General features: G+C 41.9%; 1 protein-coding gene across 3 annotated transcripts in view; it reads right to left on the bottom strand.

Annotated features, from left to right (window-relative positions):
- The window catches only part of KCNT2 (potassium sodium-activated channel subfamily T member 2), a 231,858-nt gene that overhangs the window by 133,669 nt on the left and 82,191 nt on the right, over positions 1–15,998 (bottom strand). For all 3 annotated transcript variants that reach the window (XM_044439322.1, XM_044439323.1, XM_044439324.1), the window contains exon 3: positions 1,737–1,836. In XM_044439322.1, coding sequence (XP_044295257.1) covers positions 1,737–1,836 — 100 coding nt within the window. The remainder of the gene's footprint in view (positions 1–1,736; positions 1,837–15,998) is intronic.

The following is a 15,998-nucleotide window of genomic DNA, read 5'->3' as shown; positions in this document are numbered from 1 at the left end:
AAGTAAAGGAGTGGAAATGAGATTTGTTTGAATTAATTCAGACCCATATAATGCTAAAACATACCAACAAATTCAGTAGCAACTTAGGGAAGCCTGGCATTTTTCTGATAAAGTTTATTACAAATCTCTCTCTCTCTCTCTCTCTCTCTCTCTCTCTCTCTCTCTCTCTCTCTCTCTCTCTGTGCGTGCGCGCGCATTTCTTTTAAAATTTCCTAGACTTTGAATGAGTCTATCCAAAAATATCACAGAGGACTGGGATTCCAGCAATCAAACACTAAGGTGTGTTTTTATGGTACCAGGAGATACAGAAAATAGTACTTTAATAAGTAAACAGTAAATTATAATTGTTGATTATTAAAGGAACAATCCTATGGGGATGTCCAAGTTTGGAGGATTATGGGCAAAGCAGTGACAAAACAGAGTTCTGTGTCTAACTGTGGTGCTTTGCAATGGGAGGCTGAGGCCTCCCCAGGATATTTTGTATCTTGGCAACATAGTTCTCCCCATCCCCAGCTGCTTTTATGAAAGAGAAGCAGTTCTTTCTATACAAACTGTAAAGAGAGCAAAGAGTGCTCTGGGTGCAGAGTTCCAATTCCAGCCTCTGAGCTGAAAAATTCTATGTCCCCCAAGACACTACCTAAGGGCCGTAGGACTGCACTGCAAAAGATGTTTATACAATTAAACAAATATTGTTTGCTGACTTCTTTAAACAAAATTGAGTAAAACTAGCAACCTTCCCCCTCCCACAAGGTTCAAAAAATACTTCGGCAGTACAACTTAATGGGAAGCATAATTTAGTACTTGATATTCTTAAATGTTTTGAGCTGCCCCGAGGCTTCGGCGAATGGGGCGGCATAGAAGCTTCATTCATACATAAATACATACATACATACATACATACATACATACATACATACATAAATGCTGGGAGTCAGAAATTCCTGCTGATCTACCGCAAATCACGCAGAGGTTAACCAGCAGATCGACTTTTTGTCCTGTTCCAGAGCCATGCCATACTGCTCAGCCAAACAACTAATTTTATTAAGCCAAAGTTGGAAATACAGAATGAAATATGCCCGGTACAGCAGACTTCTTGACTCTTGTGTATGATATTTGACTGCATGTGATAAATTCTCCAGGTGGGCAATTCTGGCATGTTTGGGAACCACGTGGCCCATCTCAGAATCCTGTGGGGATTGCACCCGTCCCTCCTGCCACTGCTACAGGACATAGTCACACTACCAAAATCCAGCAGTCTTCTGGGAAAGAAAGCATGTTGAGACTACACATTCAGCATATCAGGCTCCCCATGGGTCACCAGACAGGTGTTTGGTGGGCTGTTGGAAATCCATTTCTCTCTATAGGTGTCTCTTCTTCCTGAAGAGCTGCTAGGATTTCAGGTGCAGCTGGGGTGGCGGCAGGGACAGTGCATGTGTGTGTGTGGGTGGCGGGGAGGATATGGAAAAAATACCTTTCATTAAAAAAGTTAACTTTTACCAACACTGGGAGCACCACAAGAATTATTATGAGAAATAAATCAGTATCTGCAATCAATGTTCTCCCAATAACGTTCCCTCCAAAACAGAGCCATAGCTTCAAGCTGGTCATTCAATGTTGCTCAGAATTTTCCCCACCCACCCTATGAAATCTGAAATTAAAGTTCTGTATGTCAAATGTTATGCATAAGTTTGACAGTAAAACAGTCAGAGAGACAAAGAAAAAGATGCAAACATTACCATCCATGTTGTTGCGAAGGATCATCCAGAAGCACTCGGACTATATACAACAAACAACTGAGTAGCTTGAGTGAAAAATTGAACAAGCGTATTCTGAGGCCTGTTATAACAAAAGAAGAATTGAAAGAAGCAAGCAAACAAGCAAAATACAGTTTATTTGGAAGTTACAAGTCCATATTTCTGGCTGAAAAGCCATTTCCTTGGCCTTTTAAGGAAAAAGAAATGAGACTGCTCAAATATTAATCAATACAGCCACAGCTAAAGTATCTTCTGCCTCACCTCAGGACCTTCTCAGTCAAACCAGGGAACAGGAAGCAAGGCAGATGAAGCCTTTAGGAGATGGTCTTCCTGGTTTTCTGGATTCTACTCTTTTACCCATTACCCCGCCACACGGTGCTCTAAGGTTCATGAAGGAACCAGGAGAGACATGTGTGAGAAAACCAGGAATGTACAGAATGAAGATGATGCTATGTCTAGGTTTCTTTCCTGGCCTGGGCAGACCCACCCACATCACAGGGCCACACAACACCAACTGTCCTTTGAGGGAGGACACAGCTGGGAATGTGAGAACTCAGGAAAGGACACCAGCAGATACCTAATTTGTGAGCCGCCCCGAGGCTTTGTTGCGATGGGGGCGGCATAGAAATGTTTTAAATAAATAAATAATAAATAATAATAATTCTAGATCAGCTCTGTTCTTTTCATTAAAGGCATAGAGTGATTAATGATTCTTCTACTTTTTGCATCTATTGGGAGCCATTTTAGGGATTCTGGTCAAAATGGGAAATACAAATCCTCCAATCAGGTCTGGCTCAACCATGACACAGGGTGAGGAGCTTGCATTAGGTGGCAGAGCTGTGGGAGTGATGAATTGGGCCATTTCTCCCATCTAAGCCAAGTGGAAGAAAATCAACCTCAACTGCTCTTTAGAAGGCCAGATACTGAACATGAAACTCAAATACTTTGGCCGCCTAACGAGAAAGAACAATTCATTGGAGAAGACCCCAATGCTGGGAACGATGGACGGCAAAAGGAGAAGGGGATGGCAGAGGATGAGGTGGCTGGACGGGGTCACTGGGGCACTGGGTGAGGGATGTTGGATGACAGAAGAGCCTGGAGGAATGTTGTCCATGGGGTTGTGATGGGTCGGGCACGACTTTGCAAGTAAACAAAACAAAGAAACAAGCCAAGTGGGTCTGCTGTGCCCCAGCTTCACCACCTCCAGCAGGTGCTCTATAGGGTCCCATTGGCCATACTTCTGCCATGGTGTTTGCTGAACTGAGAGAGAGGCTTGCAAGGCAAGAAGAAATGGATGTGGGACTCTTGTGAGACCTGTCCTAGCTCCCACAATGCAACTTCTGGCTGAACAACCTCCCACAGAGTGAGCAGCAGGAAAGGAGTGCAAGGAAGTAGCAGCATGCATTCTTCCCCTTCAGGATGTGAGAAAATTTGTGCCAGGGCTGTCACTTGCCAACCAACTAAAGACAGACAAATATCTGGAATGTTTTGCAATGGTTTTTTTTTTTTTTTTTTGCAGACAAAGCATGTGGAAGCAAATAAAATACCGATCTATATTCATTTGGAGTGGAAGCTGCACACAGACCACTTAAAAATCCTATAATTGAAAGTTGGTGGTGAATGCACAATTTCCTATACAGTATAAATTATTCAGAATGCAACACTCTCTGCTAAAGTACAGCATTCCCTTTCTTATCTGTGAAACAATACAGGAGTGCTGGGGGTTGAAAATTTTGCAATGACAAGTTGTCAACAGAAGTTAGAATCTATCTAGTCTTCTGTGGATCAGGACACATGGATTGCCACTGGTTGCTGAATCAGGCAAAGTTCATATTCCTAGATATAACTATATTACATGGAACATCTGGTATAACATTACCTAGTATAAACAGAAATCTGATTATACCAGATTGGAAAAAGCAAGACTGAATCCTTAGTGCTCTATGTACATGGACTCTCAAGATTATCCACCCTGTCTGTGAACAGAGAGATTAGAAAGACAATTTCATCAAAATTTTCAAGTGGAAAAGAAATACCCCAACTGCTTCTAGAACATGGGCTTCATCATTACCACCGATTGTAGCATAGCTTATCTTGTTGTTGTTGTTTTTAATAATATTTTGGTATTTCATAAGCAATTTTTAAAAATCAACCTAAATTAATATAGTCACTCAATATTTCTTAGAGGTTTTGTTGTGACCACCAAAGTGAATAATTGCACAAGCAAATGGCAACTTGGGCACCAGTTTGTATCCTCTATAATGCCCTAGGACCTACCATCATTCTGGGGTATTGTGGGAGGAAATGGTGATTTCTGATGAAGAAGCAGGAGAAGAAGTAGCAGCAGCACAGAAAGCAAAAGCAGAAGAATAATTAAAGTGGCTTTTTGTTTTTCTTTTTAGGTGGAAGGACAACATCAGCAAGAACAACATTCTGATTATTTTCTCAGAAAAGTGTATTCATACAAATCTTGCTACTTCTAATTACAGATAGTGCAAATCACTAATACTTACACGGATAGTGAACTATGCCTATTACCAGAGGATAAAGTTGGACTTTGAAAGGGCAGTTCTAGCTTCATGAAAATGAAAGAACATGGACACTGTCTCTCAGCATGGTTTGTACAACAGACCCATTTTGATGACAACAGGAAAATTTAAGGTAATTGAAGAAATGATGGGATTATGTGTCTTTGCCCCAAAAGGGATAATGCTAAGCTACAGACTTGGTTCATATACAGCAGAGAAATGGGATCTTCTTCATCACGGCAGCAGGATTTTCTTGTGAGTATGGCGCAGGGAGCCACTTGGTCGAGTTGGACATCGCCAGCACCACACATAGATAAAACAAAAGCTATGCATACATGTAAATATGGCTCTCATACACAGACATCTATATACTCCCCTTGTTCTCATGCACCCACATTTCAGTTCACAACCCCACTCTCTCTCCTTGCTCTGTCTCTCAAATAGATCCTATCCATCCCCATGGCCTCACTCCATCAGTTCTAGCCGCATCCATCCAAACCATGCCTACTCCCTTCATACTCTAAACTAAAGGGACCCTAATGGACCCTTTCAGCTCTGGAGTGCCCTAGAACCCCTTGCCCTTTGAAATGTCCCCCTTTGCTTTGTATGGATGGGGCAGAGAAATGGGATTCTGCTTGTGGACACCCTCACTGGAGATGTCCACAAAGACCTATCTCAGCGTGCTTCATGCACTACCTCATTTCCCTTTCCTCCTCCTCTTCCTGTCACTGCTCATGGGATAAGCTTTTTCTTGGGGCACTGAGGATATTCAAAGCGCATTAGGGTTTTTGCTTATTGGTTTGTTTTTTGCAACTTAACACAGGGACTGCCACCACCAGTGGTTCCGCCAAGAGTGCTTAATCTGAAATTATTCCTAAATGATGTGTCAGTAGCCCACATGAAACAATTCTCAGCATTCTGATAAAGAGAGAGATCCCCTGACATGCCAGAGGGCATTTCTTACTTGGCATGGCAGAACATGGCTATGATGAGTGAACTTGGGCTCTTTGTAGACACTGACTATGTGAGCAGAATAAGTGGAGCAACCAATGCGCCATCTGCAAAAGCTGGTGAAGCAGAAGCTATTTGATTCAGTAGGCAGGAGTCCACCTCATCCTAGCTGTGAGATGTGTAACAAGGGGTTTTCAATCACCAATGGCAGAGTCTGGAGCAGTGCCAGAAGTCAACATCTGGACATTCTTTTGTGGTAGCACAAAGCACACAAGAGAAGTAAAGCTCTACTGGGATGTATCAGATCCTGCCTTTAATAGACCAGTCCCATTAACAAGGGTTAGAATTTCTCCAATATACTACTCTCTAATTCTTTATTCACTTTGCATTATTCAACAAATACTTCCTACTCTTGATAATAGTACCATCTGGCAAAAGCAACTGTTGAACGCTAATGACACTGTAAGGTTTAGTAATATGTTCAGTTAACGCATTCCCATGGTGCATTCAGCATGTTTCATAATAGCTTATTTAACATCCCTAATATTGTCCATTTTTCCATATGAGTCTGAATCCATCTTAAGCATGAATGCAATTCACAAAAACACTTTTGCTTTAACATATGGCATTAAGGCTTTTCCATATTTACTCAAGGTTCAAAATACTGAGGTAATGTCCTTACTGAAGGTTGAACATGGCCCTCTGGATATGCTGCCCTACAATTCCCATCAGTTCTAGCTAGTATAACCAATGGTGAAGGATCATGGGAGAAGTAGGCCACAGCATCTAGAATGATGCAACATCCCTGCCCTTAATGGAGCATCCCTGATATTATCTAGGCAAAATGGATACTTACAATCTGGATGACTGCACTGAACAGACAAACCTGGGACCAGACCCGTGATTCTGCCACCAACAGCCATCCAGATTCAAGGTAGTGGTGAAGCTGGAGCAAGCCGCAGCATAGGAGAACATTCATATCGTAGAAATAACATCTCTATTAAGGGCAAAGCTATAATTTTCCAATATCTTTGGAGTTTGAGTGATAATAGAAAATCCCAAACATTTTAAACTGAAAGGGGCTTCTTTAATTGAATTGGATTATCTTTGGAGAAGGTTATCCATAAAACACTTTGATTGGGCAAACTTGAATTTGAATATGAGAACTCAATGCAAAAAAGAAAGGAAGAAATACTAGACATAGTAAGGAATCAGGGACAACAGCCATTACCTTAAGGGCAGCCATTTTTGCTTGTTCGTTTGTTTCAGTTTTACTCTAGAATGAGCACCAGGGGAGAAACACGGAGATTCTGGATGATAAGCTAATGTGTGGAAAGGGAAGGGGGCTTTTACTCCTTATCCCTGGATTATTTTTCCATTGGGGCCTGTTCATTTTGGGTGCACAGTTTCCTTGAAGACCTTCAAGCACTGAGCAGAATGCCTGTGAATTTTGCTAAGGCAGGGTATTCAGTTGTAGGAGCTCAGTACTCAGCTGAACACACTTACAAACCTACCTTCAGACATGTACACTCAATGCAGAAACGTGTTCACAGCAGCCGGGCACATGGGGACACTGGGGGTGGAGAATGTGTACATGCCCACACACCTCCGTCCAGTTTAGCCCTGCAATCGAGCATGTGCTTGCCTGAACAGGGCTCTAGGAGTACTAGAAAGCGTGTGTAGTTCCTCAATCCCACTTAAAAGTATTTGGCTCATGAGAGTTTCTAAGATCTGTTAAACATGTGACAAGTTTGTGCTGGCCAAGAAAGAAGCGGGTGGAATGGTGATCAGTGTGACTGGTCACCAGGGAGATGGAAGAGGAGTAGGTAGGCCTAACTCCTTACCACCTATCTCAGAGTCAGCACACACCACCCCCAGACCAAGTTCTTTGATCGTGCCAAATTTCAGATCAATCCTCTCAGCTGATTTGTGTTAAAATCCAGTGTCTACTTAATGCCAGGCCAACATGGCATATTGTGATGTGTCTGACTGACATTGTGCCCAGGATACCAACTGTGGTCTGTTAAGGGGTTGTAGAGAAAATGTCAGCTGGAATGAACCAAAGAATCAAGTCAGCGCTTTCCCTGGGAGCAAAATGACAAAACTAAGGCTGTCATACTTTGGTAACATTGTGAGAAGCAAGACTTCCTGGAGATGACAACCATGCTGGGCAGAAGAAGAAAAGGAAGCCCAGAGATGGATGGATTGACTCCATCAAAAAAGTCACAGTCCTGAATTTACAGAAGCCGAGTAGAGTCACCATAAATCAAAGGTGCCCTAACAGTGCATAACAACAACAACAACAACATTTAAAGGATGTTGTTTTCAGCTCCTTGAGCATCCTGCTTCAAACACCTGAAAGTAGAACCACTTATTTTAGCTTCTTCCCTTTCCTTTTGGCTGCCTCTCTTAACCTCGAGGAAACCTAACCACCGCTAGTGGAATAAACCTTCCCCTATCAAATTAGCTTTCAAATTAGCCTGGAAAACTATAAGTATTGCTATAGCCTAATTCTATGCAAGCTTACACAACTGTAAATCTCACTGAGCTCAGCAAGAGTTGTCTTAATAACTGTATTGAAGACTGCAGCCTAAGAAAGCAAATCAAAACTTTGGAGGGCTTGAAAAAGAGAAGATGTCTGCAAGTCTGTTACCTAGAGATTTGGGGTTACTTACCAAGCCTAATTAAGAGAAGGCTTCCGTTTCCCTGGGGAAAATTGCTTAAGGTGCCTCCCGGAATACTCTGAAGACTTCCATGAAAATTGAATTGTAGGAGTTCTGTGTTCTGCAGGTTGGGTAAGATTTGCTTTAGTGCGCACACATGCACACGTCACTCATAGCACCTCTGGCTAAAAAGTAGGAAAGTGGGCTCTGACCCCCCTGCTCCCAAAGACATACATAAACCCCCCATCGCTGCAAATAAACTTGCTGTTAGCAACAAAATACAGCTGCAGCAAAGCAGGTCATGCAAACCAAGAACTTTAAAAAGACCTTTTTATTTGATCATTAGTTTAACGATTAATGTTTGTAGATGGTTTAGGGTTTTGTTTTATTTTATTTTTCCCCCTTTTTCACAGTCGCATTTTCTATAGTGATGTGTTTTATATTGTTTTAATAATTAATGTTTTATATAGTAGTTTTACATTTATTGTACTTTTTATATCCTGTAAGCTGTCCTGAGCACTTTGAAGTGATAGGACAGGGTATAAATGAAATAAATAAGTAAGTAAATGTGTGAAGCTCAGAGAATCAACACTCTGAATTACAATCCCTGGAATCAGTTTTGAAAGAGGAATGTTTGTGAACTTTTGAATTTTACTGGGTTATCTTTCCAAATAAGCAATTTCACTGAGATGGTGAGCAACACAGGTTGTTTCTTTGGAAAGATAATATAGTCTATCTTTGATACAGGCACCATGGGAAGGTCATTTTCAGTGGCTCCTTCTGGCAAGCCATTGATACACTTCTGTTTCCTCTCTGGATTGGATTATTTCATCCACAGGTCACAGCACATCCAAATTCTATAGCAAAAGGAATGGCTCCTTTGAAGGATCAATTGGATCCTTCTTGGATCAATCCAAGAAGGTTGATCTCAGGAAATCCTCAAAATGAGGCCATACCAAGCACACTAGTCCTCAGTACCTTTTGCATGGCAGCTGATACAGAAGAAACCAAGAAGAAAGAGTTTAAGCTGGGAGTTTCAATTCAAACCACAGATTCTGCTTCTGACCTGACCTGAGTCACTAGATGAGCCATGAAAGCACACAGTCTAAAAAAGCTAGCTTTGGGGCACTGGTCCCAATATCCAAATCTAAGCTTGGGATCAGAGGTTGCCAGTGTGTAAGCAATCCAGTTTGGGGGTGAAAATCTGTCAGATTTTCTTGGCTCTGCCCCTAGATTCTGGCCCACATTCTATTTATCCTAAATCCACTTTGCACCAAGTGCTCACATGGGCACTGACTTCCAGACATGCTGCCTGCTAGTCCACCGTGCAAGCAAAGTTCTGCTTCCACACACGTGCCTTGTGGGCTTTACATATTTTGTGCAACAAATTCTGTAGTTTGTGTACTTTGTGCAAAGAAGTGCTAGCGTTCCAGAGGGTTGGTGGATGTGATCTCTGCTTGGCTTGCTTCACTTTCTGGCCAAGGTCAAGCATGGGGAAAAAGGGCTGTATCCTGACCTGTCCTCTATTCTTTCTATAGCTAACAGAGATGCATGTCGTAGCCAGAGATACTATTCTATCAACTAGCTAAAGCCGGAAGGCAAGGGTCTGGACAATTATAGCAGCCATATGCTTGGCCAAGCACAGGGCCCTATGCAGATCACCTTTATTCTTTTTTGCCAAAAGTCATCTCCAAGGGTGTTGTGCCTGAAGCCCCGACAGAGGCAGCCCCTCACGAGGAGGTCTTGTGCTTGGGACCCTGTACCCAAATGCCAACCCCACAACCTAGCTTGGGGGTGGCTGAGCAGATAGATGTACCTCCCCCTGACTCCAAGCCCATTGAACAAACACCCGAGCCCGCAGCAAAGCAAGAGAGCCCCGAGGGAAAAGGCACTACGAGTTCTGCTCAGAAAGAGTTAGAGCAGACTGCCCCTCTCCCTACTGATGCTGAACTTCCTGAGGATGACACAGAGAATGCAGGGGGCGTGGTAGACCTTTCCCTAGCATCCAATCGCAGAACTCTGAGGAGGTGGGAACAAAAACAGGCCCTGTTACACCAGAGAGAAGCAAGGCGGGGCCAGGAGAGCTAGTCCCACATGGGCTCAGCTGGGGGACAGGTGTCACTAAAGGATTAGCATCTGCATTGTAAAGACATCAACAGTAGAGCTTATCTGTAGAGTTGTAAATCTTGTAGATAAGTAGCAATAAAGGACTTTAGTTTTATTGCTTGGGACGTGTGGATTGTTTACATGTTGAATTCCCCCCTCAACAAAGGGCTACTGAACAGGCAACATTCTAGGTGGCTCTCCTAGTCTCTATGAAGTTCCCTCTTAGGTTCTCTAAGCCTTGCTCATAAAACCACGGACAGAATTGACTTTCACGCTTTCTGTTCATGAGAAGGCAGCTACATACACACTGAAGCATTTTCAAATGAAGCCTCATGAAAATCCAGTTCTTGGTCTGACATAAGGATTAGGATGGAGTCTAAAAGCCAGAGGCTACCCATACTGTATCAGGGCTACTGAGACTTTTGCTAATAGAGCAGGAATAAAAAATTAACTGCTTCAATCAATGGGATATTGATTTAGTCTAAATCAATGGTTTATATAACCCTCAGTCAAGGAACATCTGCCACAAGAAAAATAAAACCCAAGAGACTAGAAAGTCTGGGCTGTTATTGTAAGAAGGCAAAGATAAATGTATTAATGCACACTTTCCCAGTTAGAAACACAAGCTATTACCACAGGCTATGTAAGCAAGCATTTCCAACAACAGTGCATGATCTGAAGGCAGAAGTTAAGTTGTTCTGGAGCTGGGTCAGTGTCAGGTATTTGGATGAGAGGTGGCCTGGTAAACTGGCATGCATTGCCCTAAGCTGCCTTCTCTGAATGTAGGGATGAAATCAATGCATCAGTCAATCAAAAGAGCAAGTACAGAAACCGTTTCCAGGCTTTCAAGAGTTCATGTGAAAAGCTGAGTCACAACCCTATTTTTTAAAAACTGCATTTGAATTCAAGGTGTTTCGATGGCATTCAGTTATGCTTACAGAAAGCATTCAGATGTCCTCCACAGACATAGGTCTGAAATCCCTGAAAGCAGGCTCAAAATCCCTGAAAGCAGGCTCAAAACAGTAGAAACTAATGCTGGTGAATGCTTATCCCATTTGATTCTGAAATGGGTCTGCAAATTAAAAAAAAAATAGTTGTAGGCTTTGCAGTTAGCACTGAAACTTCTGTGGCAACGTCTCCCCAGCAACCAGCCTTCCTCAACATGTTGACCCTACAAATGTGTTCAATTCCAGCTCCCATTATCCTCAGCCAGGAGATTATAAGAATTGGAGTCCAATGTTCTATAGCTCCCTGTTCAAAGATGGATCACTTCCAGTATACTCACAGAAGCTATTCGTTTATACCCACAGCAGTATTTTCCTCTTCAGGGGTGAAGGACCAATACAGGTGGTCTATCTCAGATAGCTTATGGAGTCTACAGGTTTCCAGAAAGCCCTTGGGAATCTGAGATCAGTTACAAAAGCAGGAAAACACCTAGAGCTCAAGTGGCAGGAGACTCAGACAGAGTCTGAACCATCACTAGTCAGAGCTCAGTGGCTGTGATATTAGTAAAGGGCTGGGGAGATATCCCCACCGTGCCAAACAGGAAAGCCTTTCCAGGTAGACAGAGTCCTACAACAAGCTTGAGAAGTATCTTGAGGATAAAAATCCCATAGACGTGCTATGACCTGGATGCAACAATGGAATGAATTCAGTCTGTAGCGATATCCAGAGCTCCACCTGGTCCTGGTTTGATAAATGTCAATTCTTGAGGCCTAAGGGTGTTGTCAAAAGCAGCTTACTTCATGTGTATAGAGCCCACAACCACACTGGCTCCTTACACTGAAAAGGGAGGGATACAGTGCTGGATCCATGAAATGAAAATGCCTGCTTGAGAGAGGGGACCATCCCACCTGCTATGCAAAGGTTCCCAACTATACCTGAAGACAACTATTCTTGCACCCAAGGGACTTTAATAATGAGCAGGTGGTAATATTTCCTACATGGGCAATGTGCATACAACCCAAGCAGTTGCTTCACAATTTCAGGAACTCTTGGAGGAGACTGAGCTTCTAGATCAATTTCCATCAGGCCTGGTTTTCACACTGAGGCTACTTTGATCTCCCTGATGCCAGCAGAAAGATGGGGAAAAGGGAACCTTTTGGCTTCTCCCAGATACTTTGGTATAATTATCAGCCATGGTGCCTTTTTGGATTGACTGCTGCTCATGGCAGGACATGCAAACACAATAGTAAAGTATCCCCATTCCTACGGGTGGCTGATTTCAGAAGGCACTTCTGGGGACATTATGGCTCCATCCTTGGATTATATGCTATATGCATCCTGCCCCCCAGTTCTATTTTTTTCCTCCTCATTATCTGACAGCTCCTTGAAACTGCTGTGTGAACTCATCTGAGATCTGCAGAAAGGTATCATCAGTGGCACCCAACCCTATTTCTCATGCATCAGATTCAAGTGAAGTGTGTATAATCTACTGGATAAGGGCCATTAAACTCATTCTTAATCCAGGAAAGCTGCTATGGAATGGTGGCTAGTCTTCCTGAGAAAGTGGAGTACATCCTGTGCTTGACAGGGTTATACACCCTCTAAAGGATGAGTCTGGCAGCACAACACTGCTTTTTGGTTCCATATCTTTATTACTGGAAGGGCAGGTTGCTTTTTGGTGACTTTCATCATCTTCAGTTGGTATTCTGACTACAGCTGCCCCTGGACAGGTATAGCCTGGTCTCCATGCTCTGGTAATCCAGGTTTGTTGTTAGTTGTGAACTCATGTCCAACCCATTGCGACCCCATGGACAAATTCCTCCAGGCCTTCCTGCCCGCCCCCCATCTCCTGGAGTCCATCCAAGCTCACACCGACTGCTTCAGTGACTCCATCTAGCCACCTCATTCTCTGCTGTCCCCTTCTTCTTTGCCAGCATCAGGGTCTTCTCCAGTGAGTCCTTCCTTCTCACTAGGTGGCCAAAGTATTTGAGTTTCATCTTCAGTATCTGGCCTTCTAAAGAGCAGTCAGGATTGATCTCCTCTAAGACTGACTGGTTTGATCGCCTTGCAGTCCAAGGGACTTGCAGGAGTCTCTTCCAGCACCACAATTCAAAGGCCTCAATTCTTCGGTGCTCAGTCTTCCTTATAGACCAACTTTCACAGCCATACATTGCAACTGGGAAAACTATAGCCTTGACTATCCAGGTAATCCAGGTTAGACAACTACAACGTGCTGTATGTGGTGCTAACACCAAAGACTGTTCAGAAAGTGTGGATGCAATGCAACTCTAGGCAGATTTACTCAGAAGTAACTCCCTCTGTGTTTAAAGGTGTTTACTGTCATGTAAGTATTGATATTTTCGCATCTTCACTGAAGAAAGTGGCTACTAAATTACTACCTGGGTCTAGACCTAATGATCAGATAACACTTGTGTTGTATTAACTCGACTGACTCCCAGTCTACTTCTGGCTCCCAGAGAGGACTGCCTGGCATTTCCCACTTTGTCCTCTTGTCAGCAGTCAAAGAGATCTTTTTTCTACCTTTCTTGAGCTGCCTAGATATATTTTACATCCTGCTCCAAGCTGGACAATACTTTCATGCTTTTGTTATTTTTGGCTCAGCATATTTTTGCATTTTCATTTTAATCGTTTGATTCTCTTTGTAAACCACCCTCGGAATTTAATTGAAGAGTGATTATAAAATACCTATTATCAATTAATTAATTAAATAATACACCCACCTGACACCCAAAAGCACTTATGCATGCATATGCATGCTAGCTTTAGAACCTGGGGTTACGCTGAAAAATTAAACCACTGTCCTTAACTGATCTCTCTCTCAAGAATTATATACAAACCATTAAAGCTATATTTAGAAAGGAAAACTGTAAGTTATTTGTAGATTATATGTTCTGCCTTCACCTAGGTACAAATGAAATGCTCAGAACAACAGTTAAAGAGTATCAGATATTAACGTTCACAATGAAGAACACCTTTGTGGGGAACCCAGATAATTGGTGCCATCAGGACTGGGCTTGATGGGCTATTGATATGATTCAGACTCATAGATATTTGACTTTCTGTAGGAAGATTCATCTGGATCCATGGCTGGATTCCCATATTTCTTGGCAGCCATGAAAGGCAGCTTCCTACTCTACCTATTACAAAGACTGGAATCGTTTGTAGGCTGTGACTGCAGAAATCTTCCATTGGCCAAGCTATATTGACAGCCTTGAAACCTGAAGCCTGACTCAGAATCTCTGCAAAACATCATATTTTAGATTAATGCAGCCTTTAACAAGGGTGGGAATTAGCAAGACTCTAGGAAATGGAGATGAGCACCACCCCCTAGAATCAGGCATGACTGGACTTAATGTCAAGGGGAAACCTTTACCTTTACCTTTATTCTTATTGTGGCATTGGTTACCTGAATATGTGTATCTATAGCACTTGGATACATAAAGATCAACATGGTGATGTATTAAAGAATGGGCATGTGAAAAATAGCAATAAGAATCCATAGCGGTATGCAGTGCTAGTGAACCTGTAATGATATAGTCAGGAATATGAATATACTATAAATGCAAAACAAGCAAACAGTGAACACAGTCCACTTTAGCACACCATCATTCTCCCTTCCCCCAATCTATTGAGCCCCCCAATCTATTGAGTCAGAAAAAAACAGGGCCTTCTCAAAGTGGCATCCAAAATGTACATTACACTGCCCTTCACTGTTTGCTTTTAAAACAGGAAGAAAAGTCTGTTCTAATTCAGCATTCTTTTGTGGATTGGTGTCTTGGACTATTTAGTGTTGCAACTAATATAATATGCATATTCTACGCTTCTAACAGAAAAAGCTAGGCATCAGAAAAACAAAAGCAAAATTAAAATGCAAATGCAATTTAAACATTAAGCACGCACACAAGAAATAAGCAGGACTCAAAACAAAGGCAGAACTAATCATATCTGCAGGAAGACTCAAGACCATCATTAAGTATTGTTCTCTATAATCCCTTTCTATATTTTCATTAAGTGCCAATTCATTAACCCTTATTAAGATTTCTATTTATTGTTAAGGTTTTGTGCCTTTATCTGTATAGAATGATTGTAAGCTATTTTCAGCATTGGTTGGAAAAACTGGATATAAATCCTGAAAATAAAGAAATGTTAAGCCACCTGTCAAAGGAAATGCTATGGCATATTTCCATTGGTCAAGAAATTATGCTTCAGTGGTCAAGCCTAGCTCTTTGGCTACCCACATGGCCATCATTATGCACACAAAAATATACAACTTTGCTTAATTCATATCATCTATACACATAGCACAATTCTTTCTTTCTTGATGGTTAGCTTTGACTATTTGTTTGCTTTTGGTGTACAGCACAGCCCTGGCAGAGAGTTGTTCAGCAGAGAAAGTGCAGAAGTATAATGTTCTATGGGACTGAAGCATACCAGGACCTTAAGACATTTGCAAGCAATCCACTGCGTAACAACAGAAAAAGAGCCACATTTGTTCAAAATCAAATGTCCCTTATTTCACACAAGCTAGCTGCTTGATGTTATCTGTACAAGGCTTAAGCACAATCTGTACTAAAAGAGATGAAGTCTTGACACATTCCTACACTAGTTCTTGTCACTTCCTTTTTCTTTAATTATTACAAGATAAGATGCAGGAAAAGAAGTAGAAGAATCACCATTCCTGAAAAACAGTGTGATGAGAACGAATTGGATTCCGGTTAAGGTTGTTGTTTTTTTTCTTTCTTTCCTTTTTCTCTTTCCCGTGCAAGTCGCCAATCAATTGGCATACAAATTCATATAATATTACCCATCAACAGAGTTATAAAAGGAACCTCTGACATTTGTTATTTAACATCTACAATCCTCACTTTCCCCTAATTAACTAAATTTTTCATTTGCTGCCATTATAATTTGATGAACTCATTTTACTGTTACAAAAAAGAGGGAGTAATAATTTGAGTTTACAGTCTCTTTCTGTGTGTCATCAAACACCAATCATTGATTAAGATTTCCGTTTATTGTCAAGATTTGTC

This window comes from Varanus komodoensis, unplaced genomic scaffold (genome assembly GCF_004798865.1).
Source record: "Varanus komodoensis strain SLA01 unplaced genomic scaffold, ASM479886v1 scaffold34_1, whole genome shotgun sequence".
Lineage (NCBI taxonomy): Eukaryota > Metazoa > Chordata > Lepidosauria > Squamata > Varanidae > Varanus > Varanus komodoensis.
Note: the sequence above shows the minus strand (reverse complement) of the source record. Positions and strands in the feature narration are given on the sequence as shown.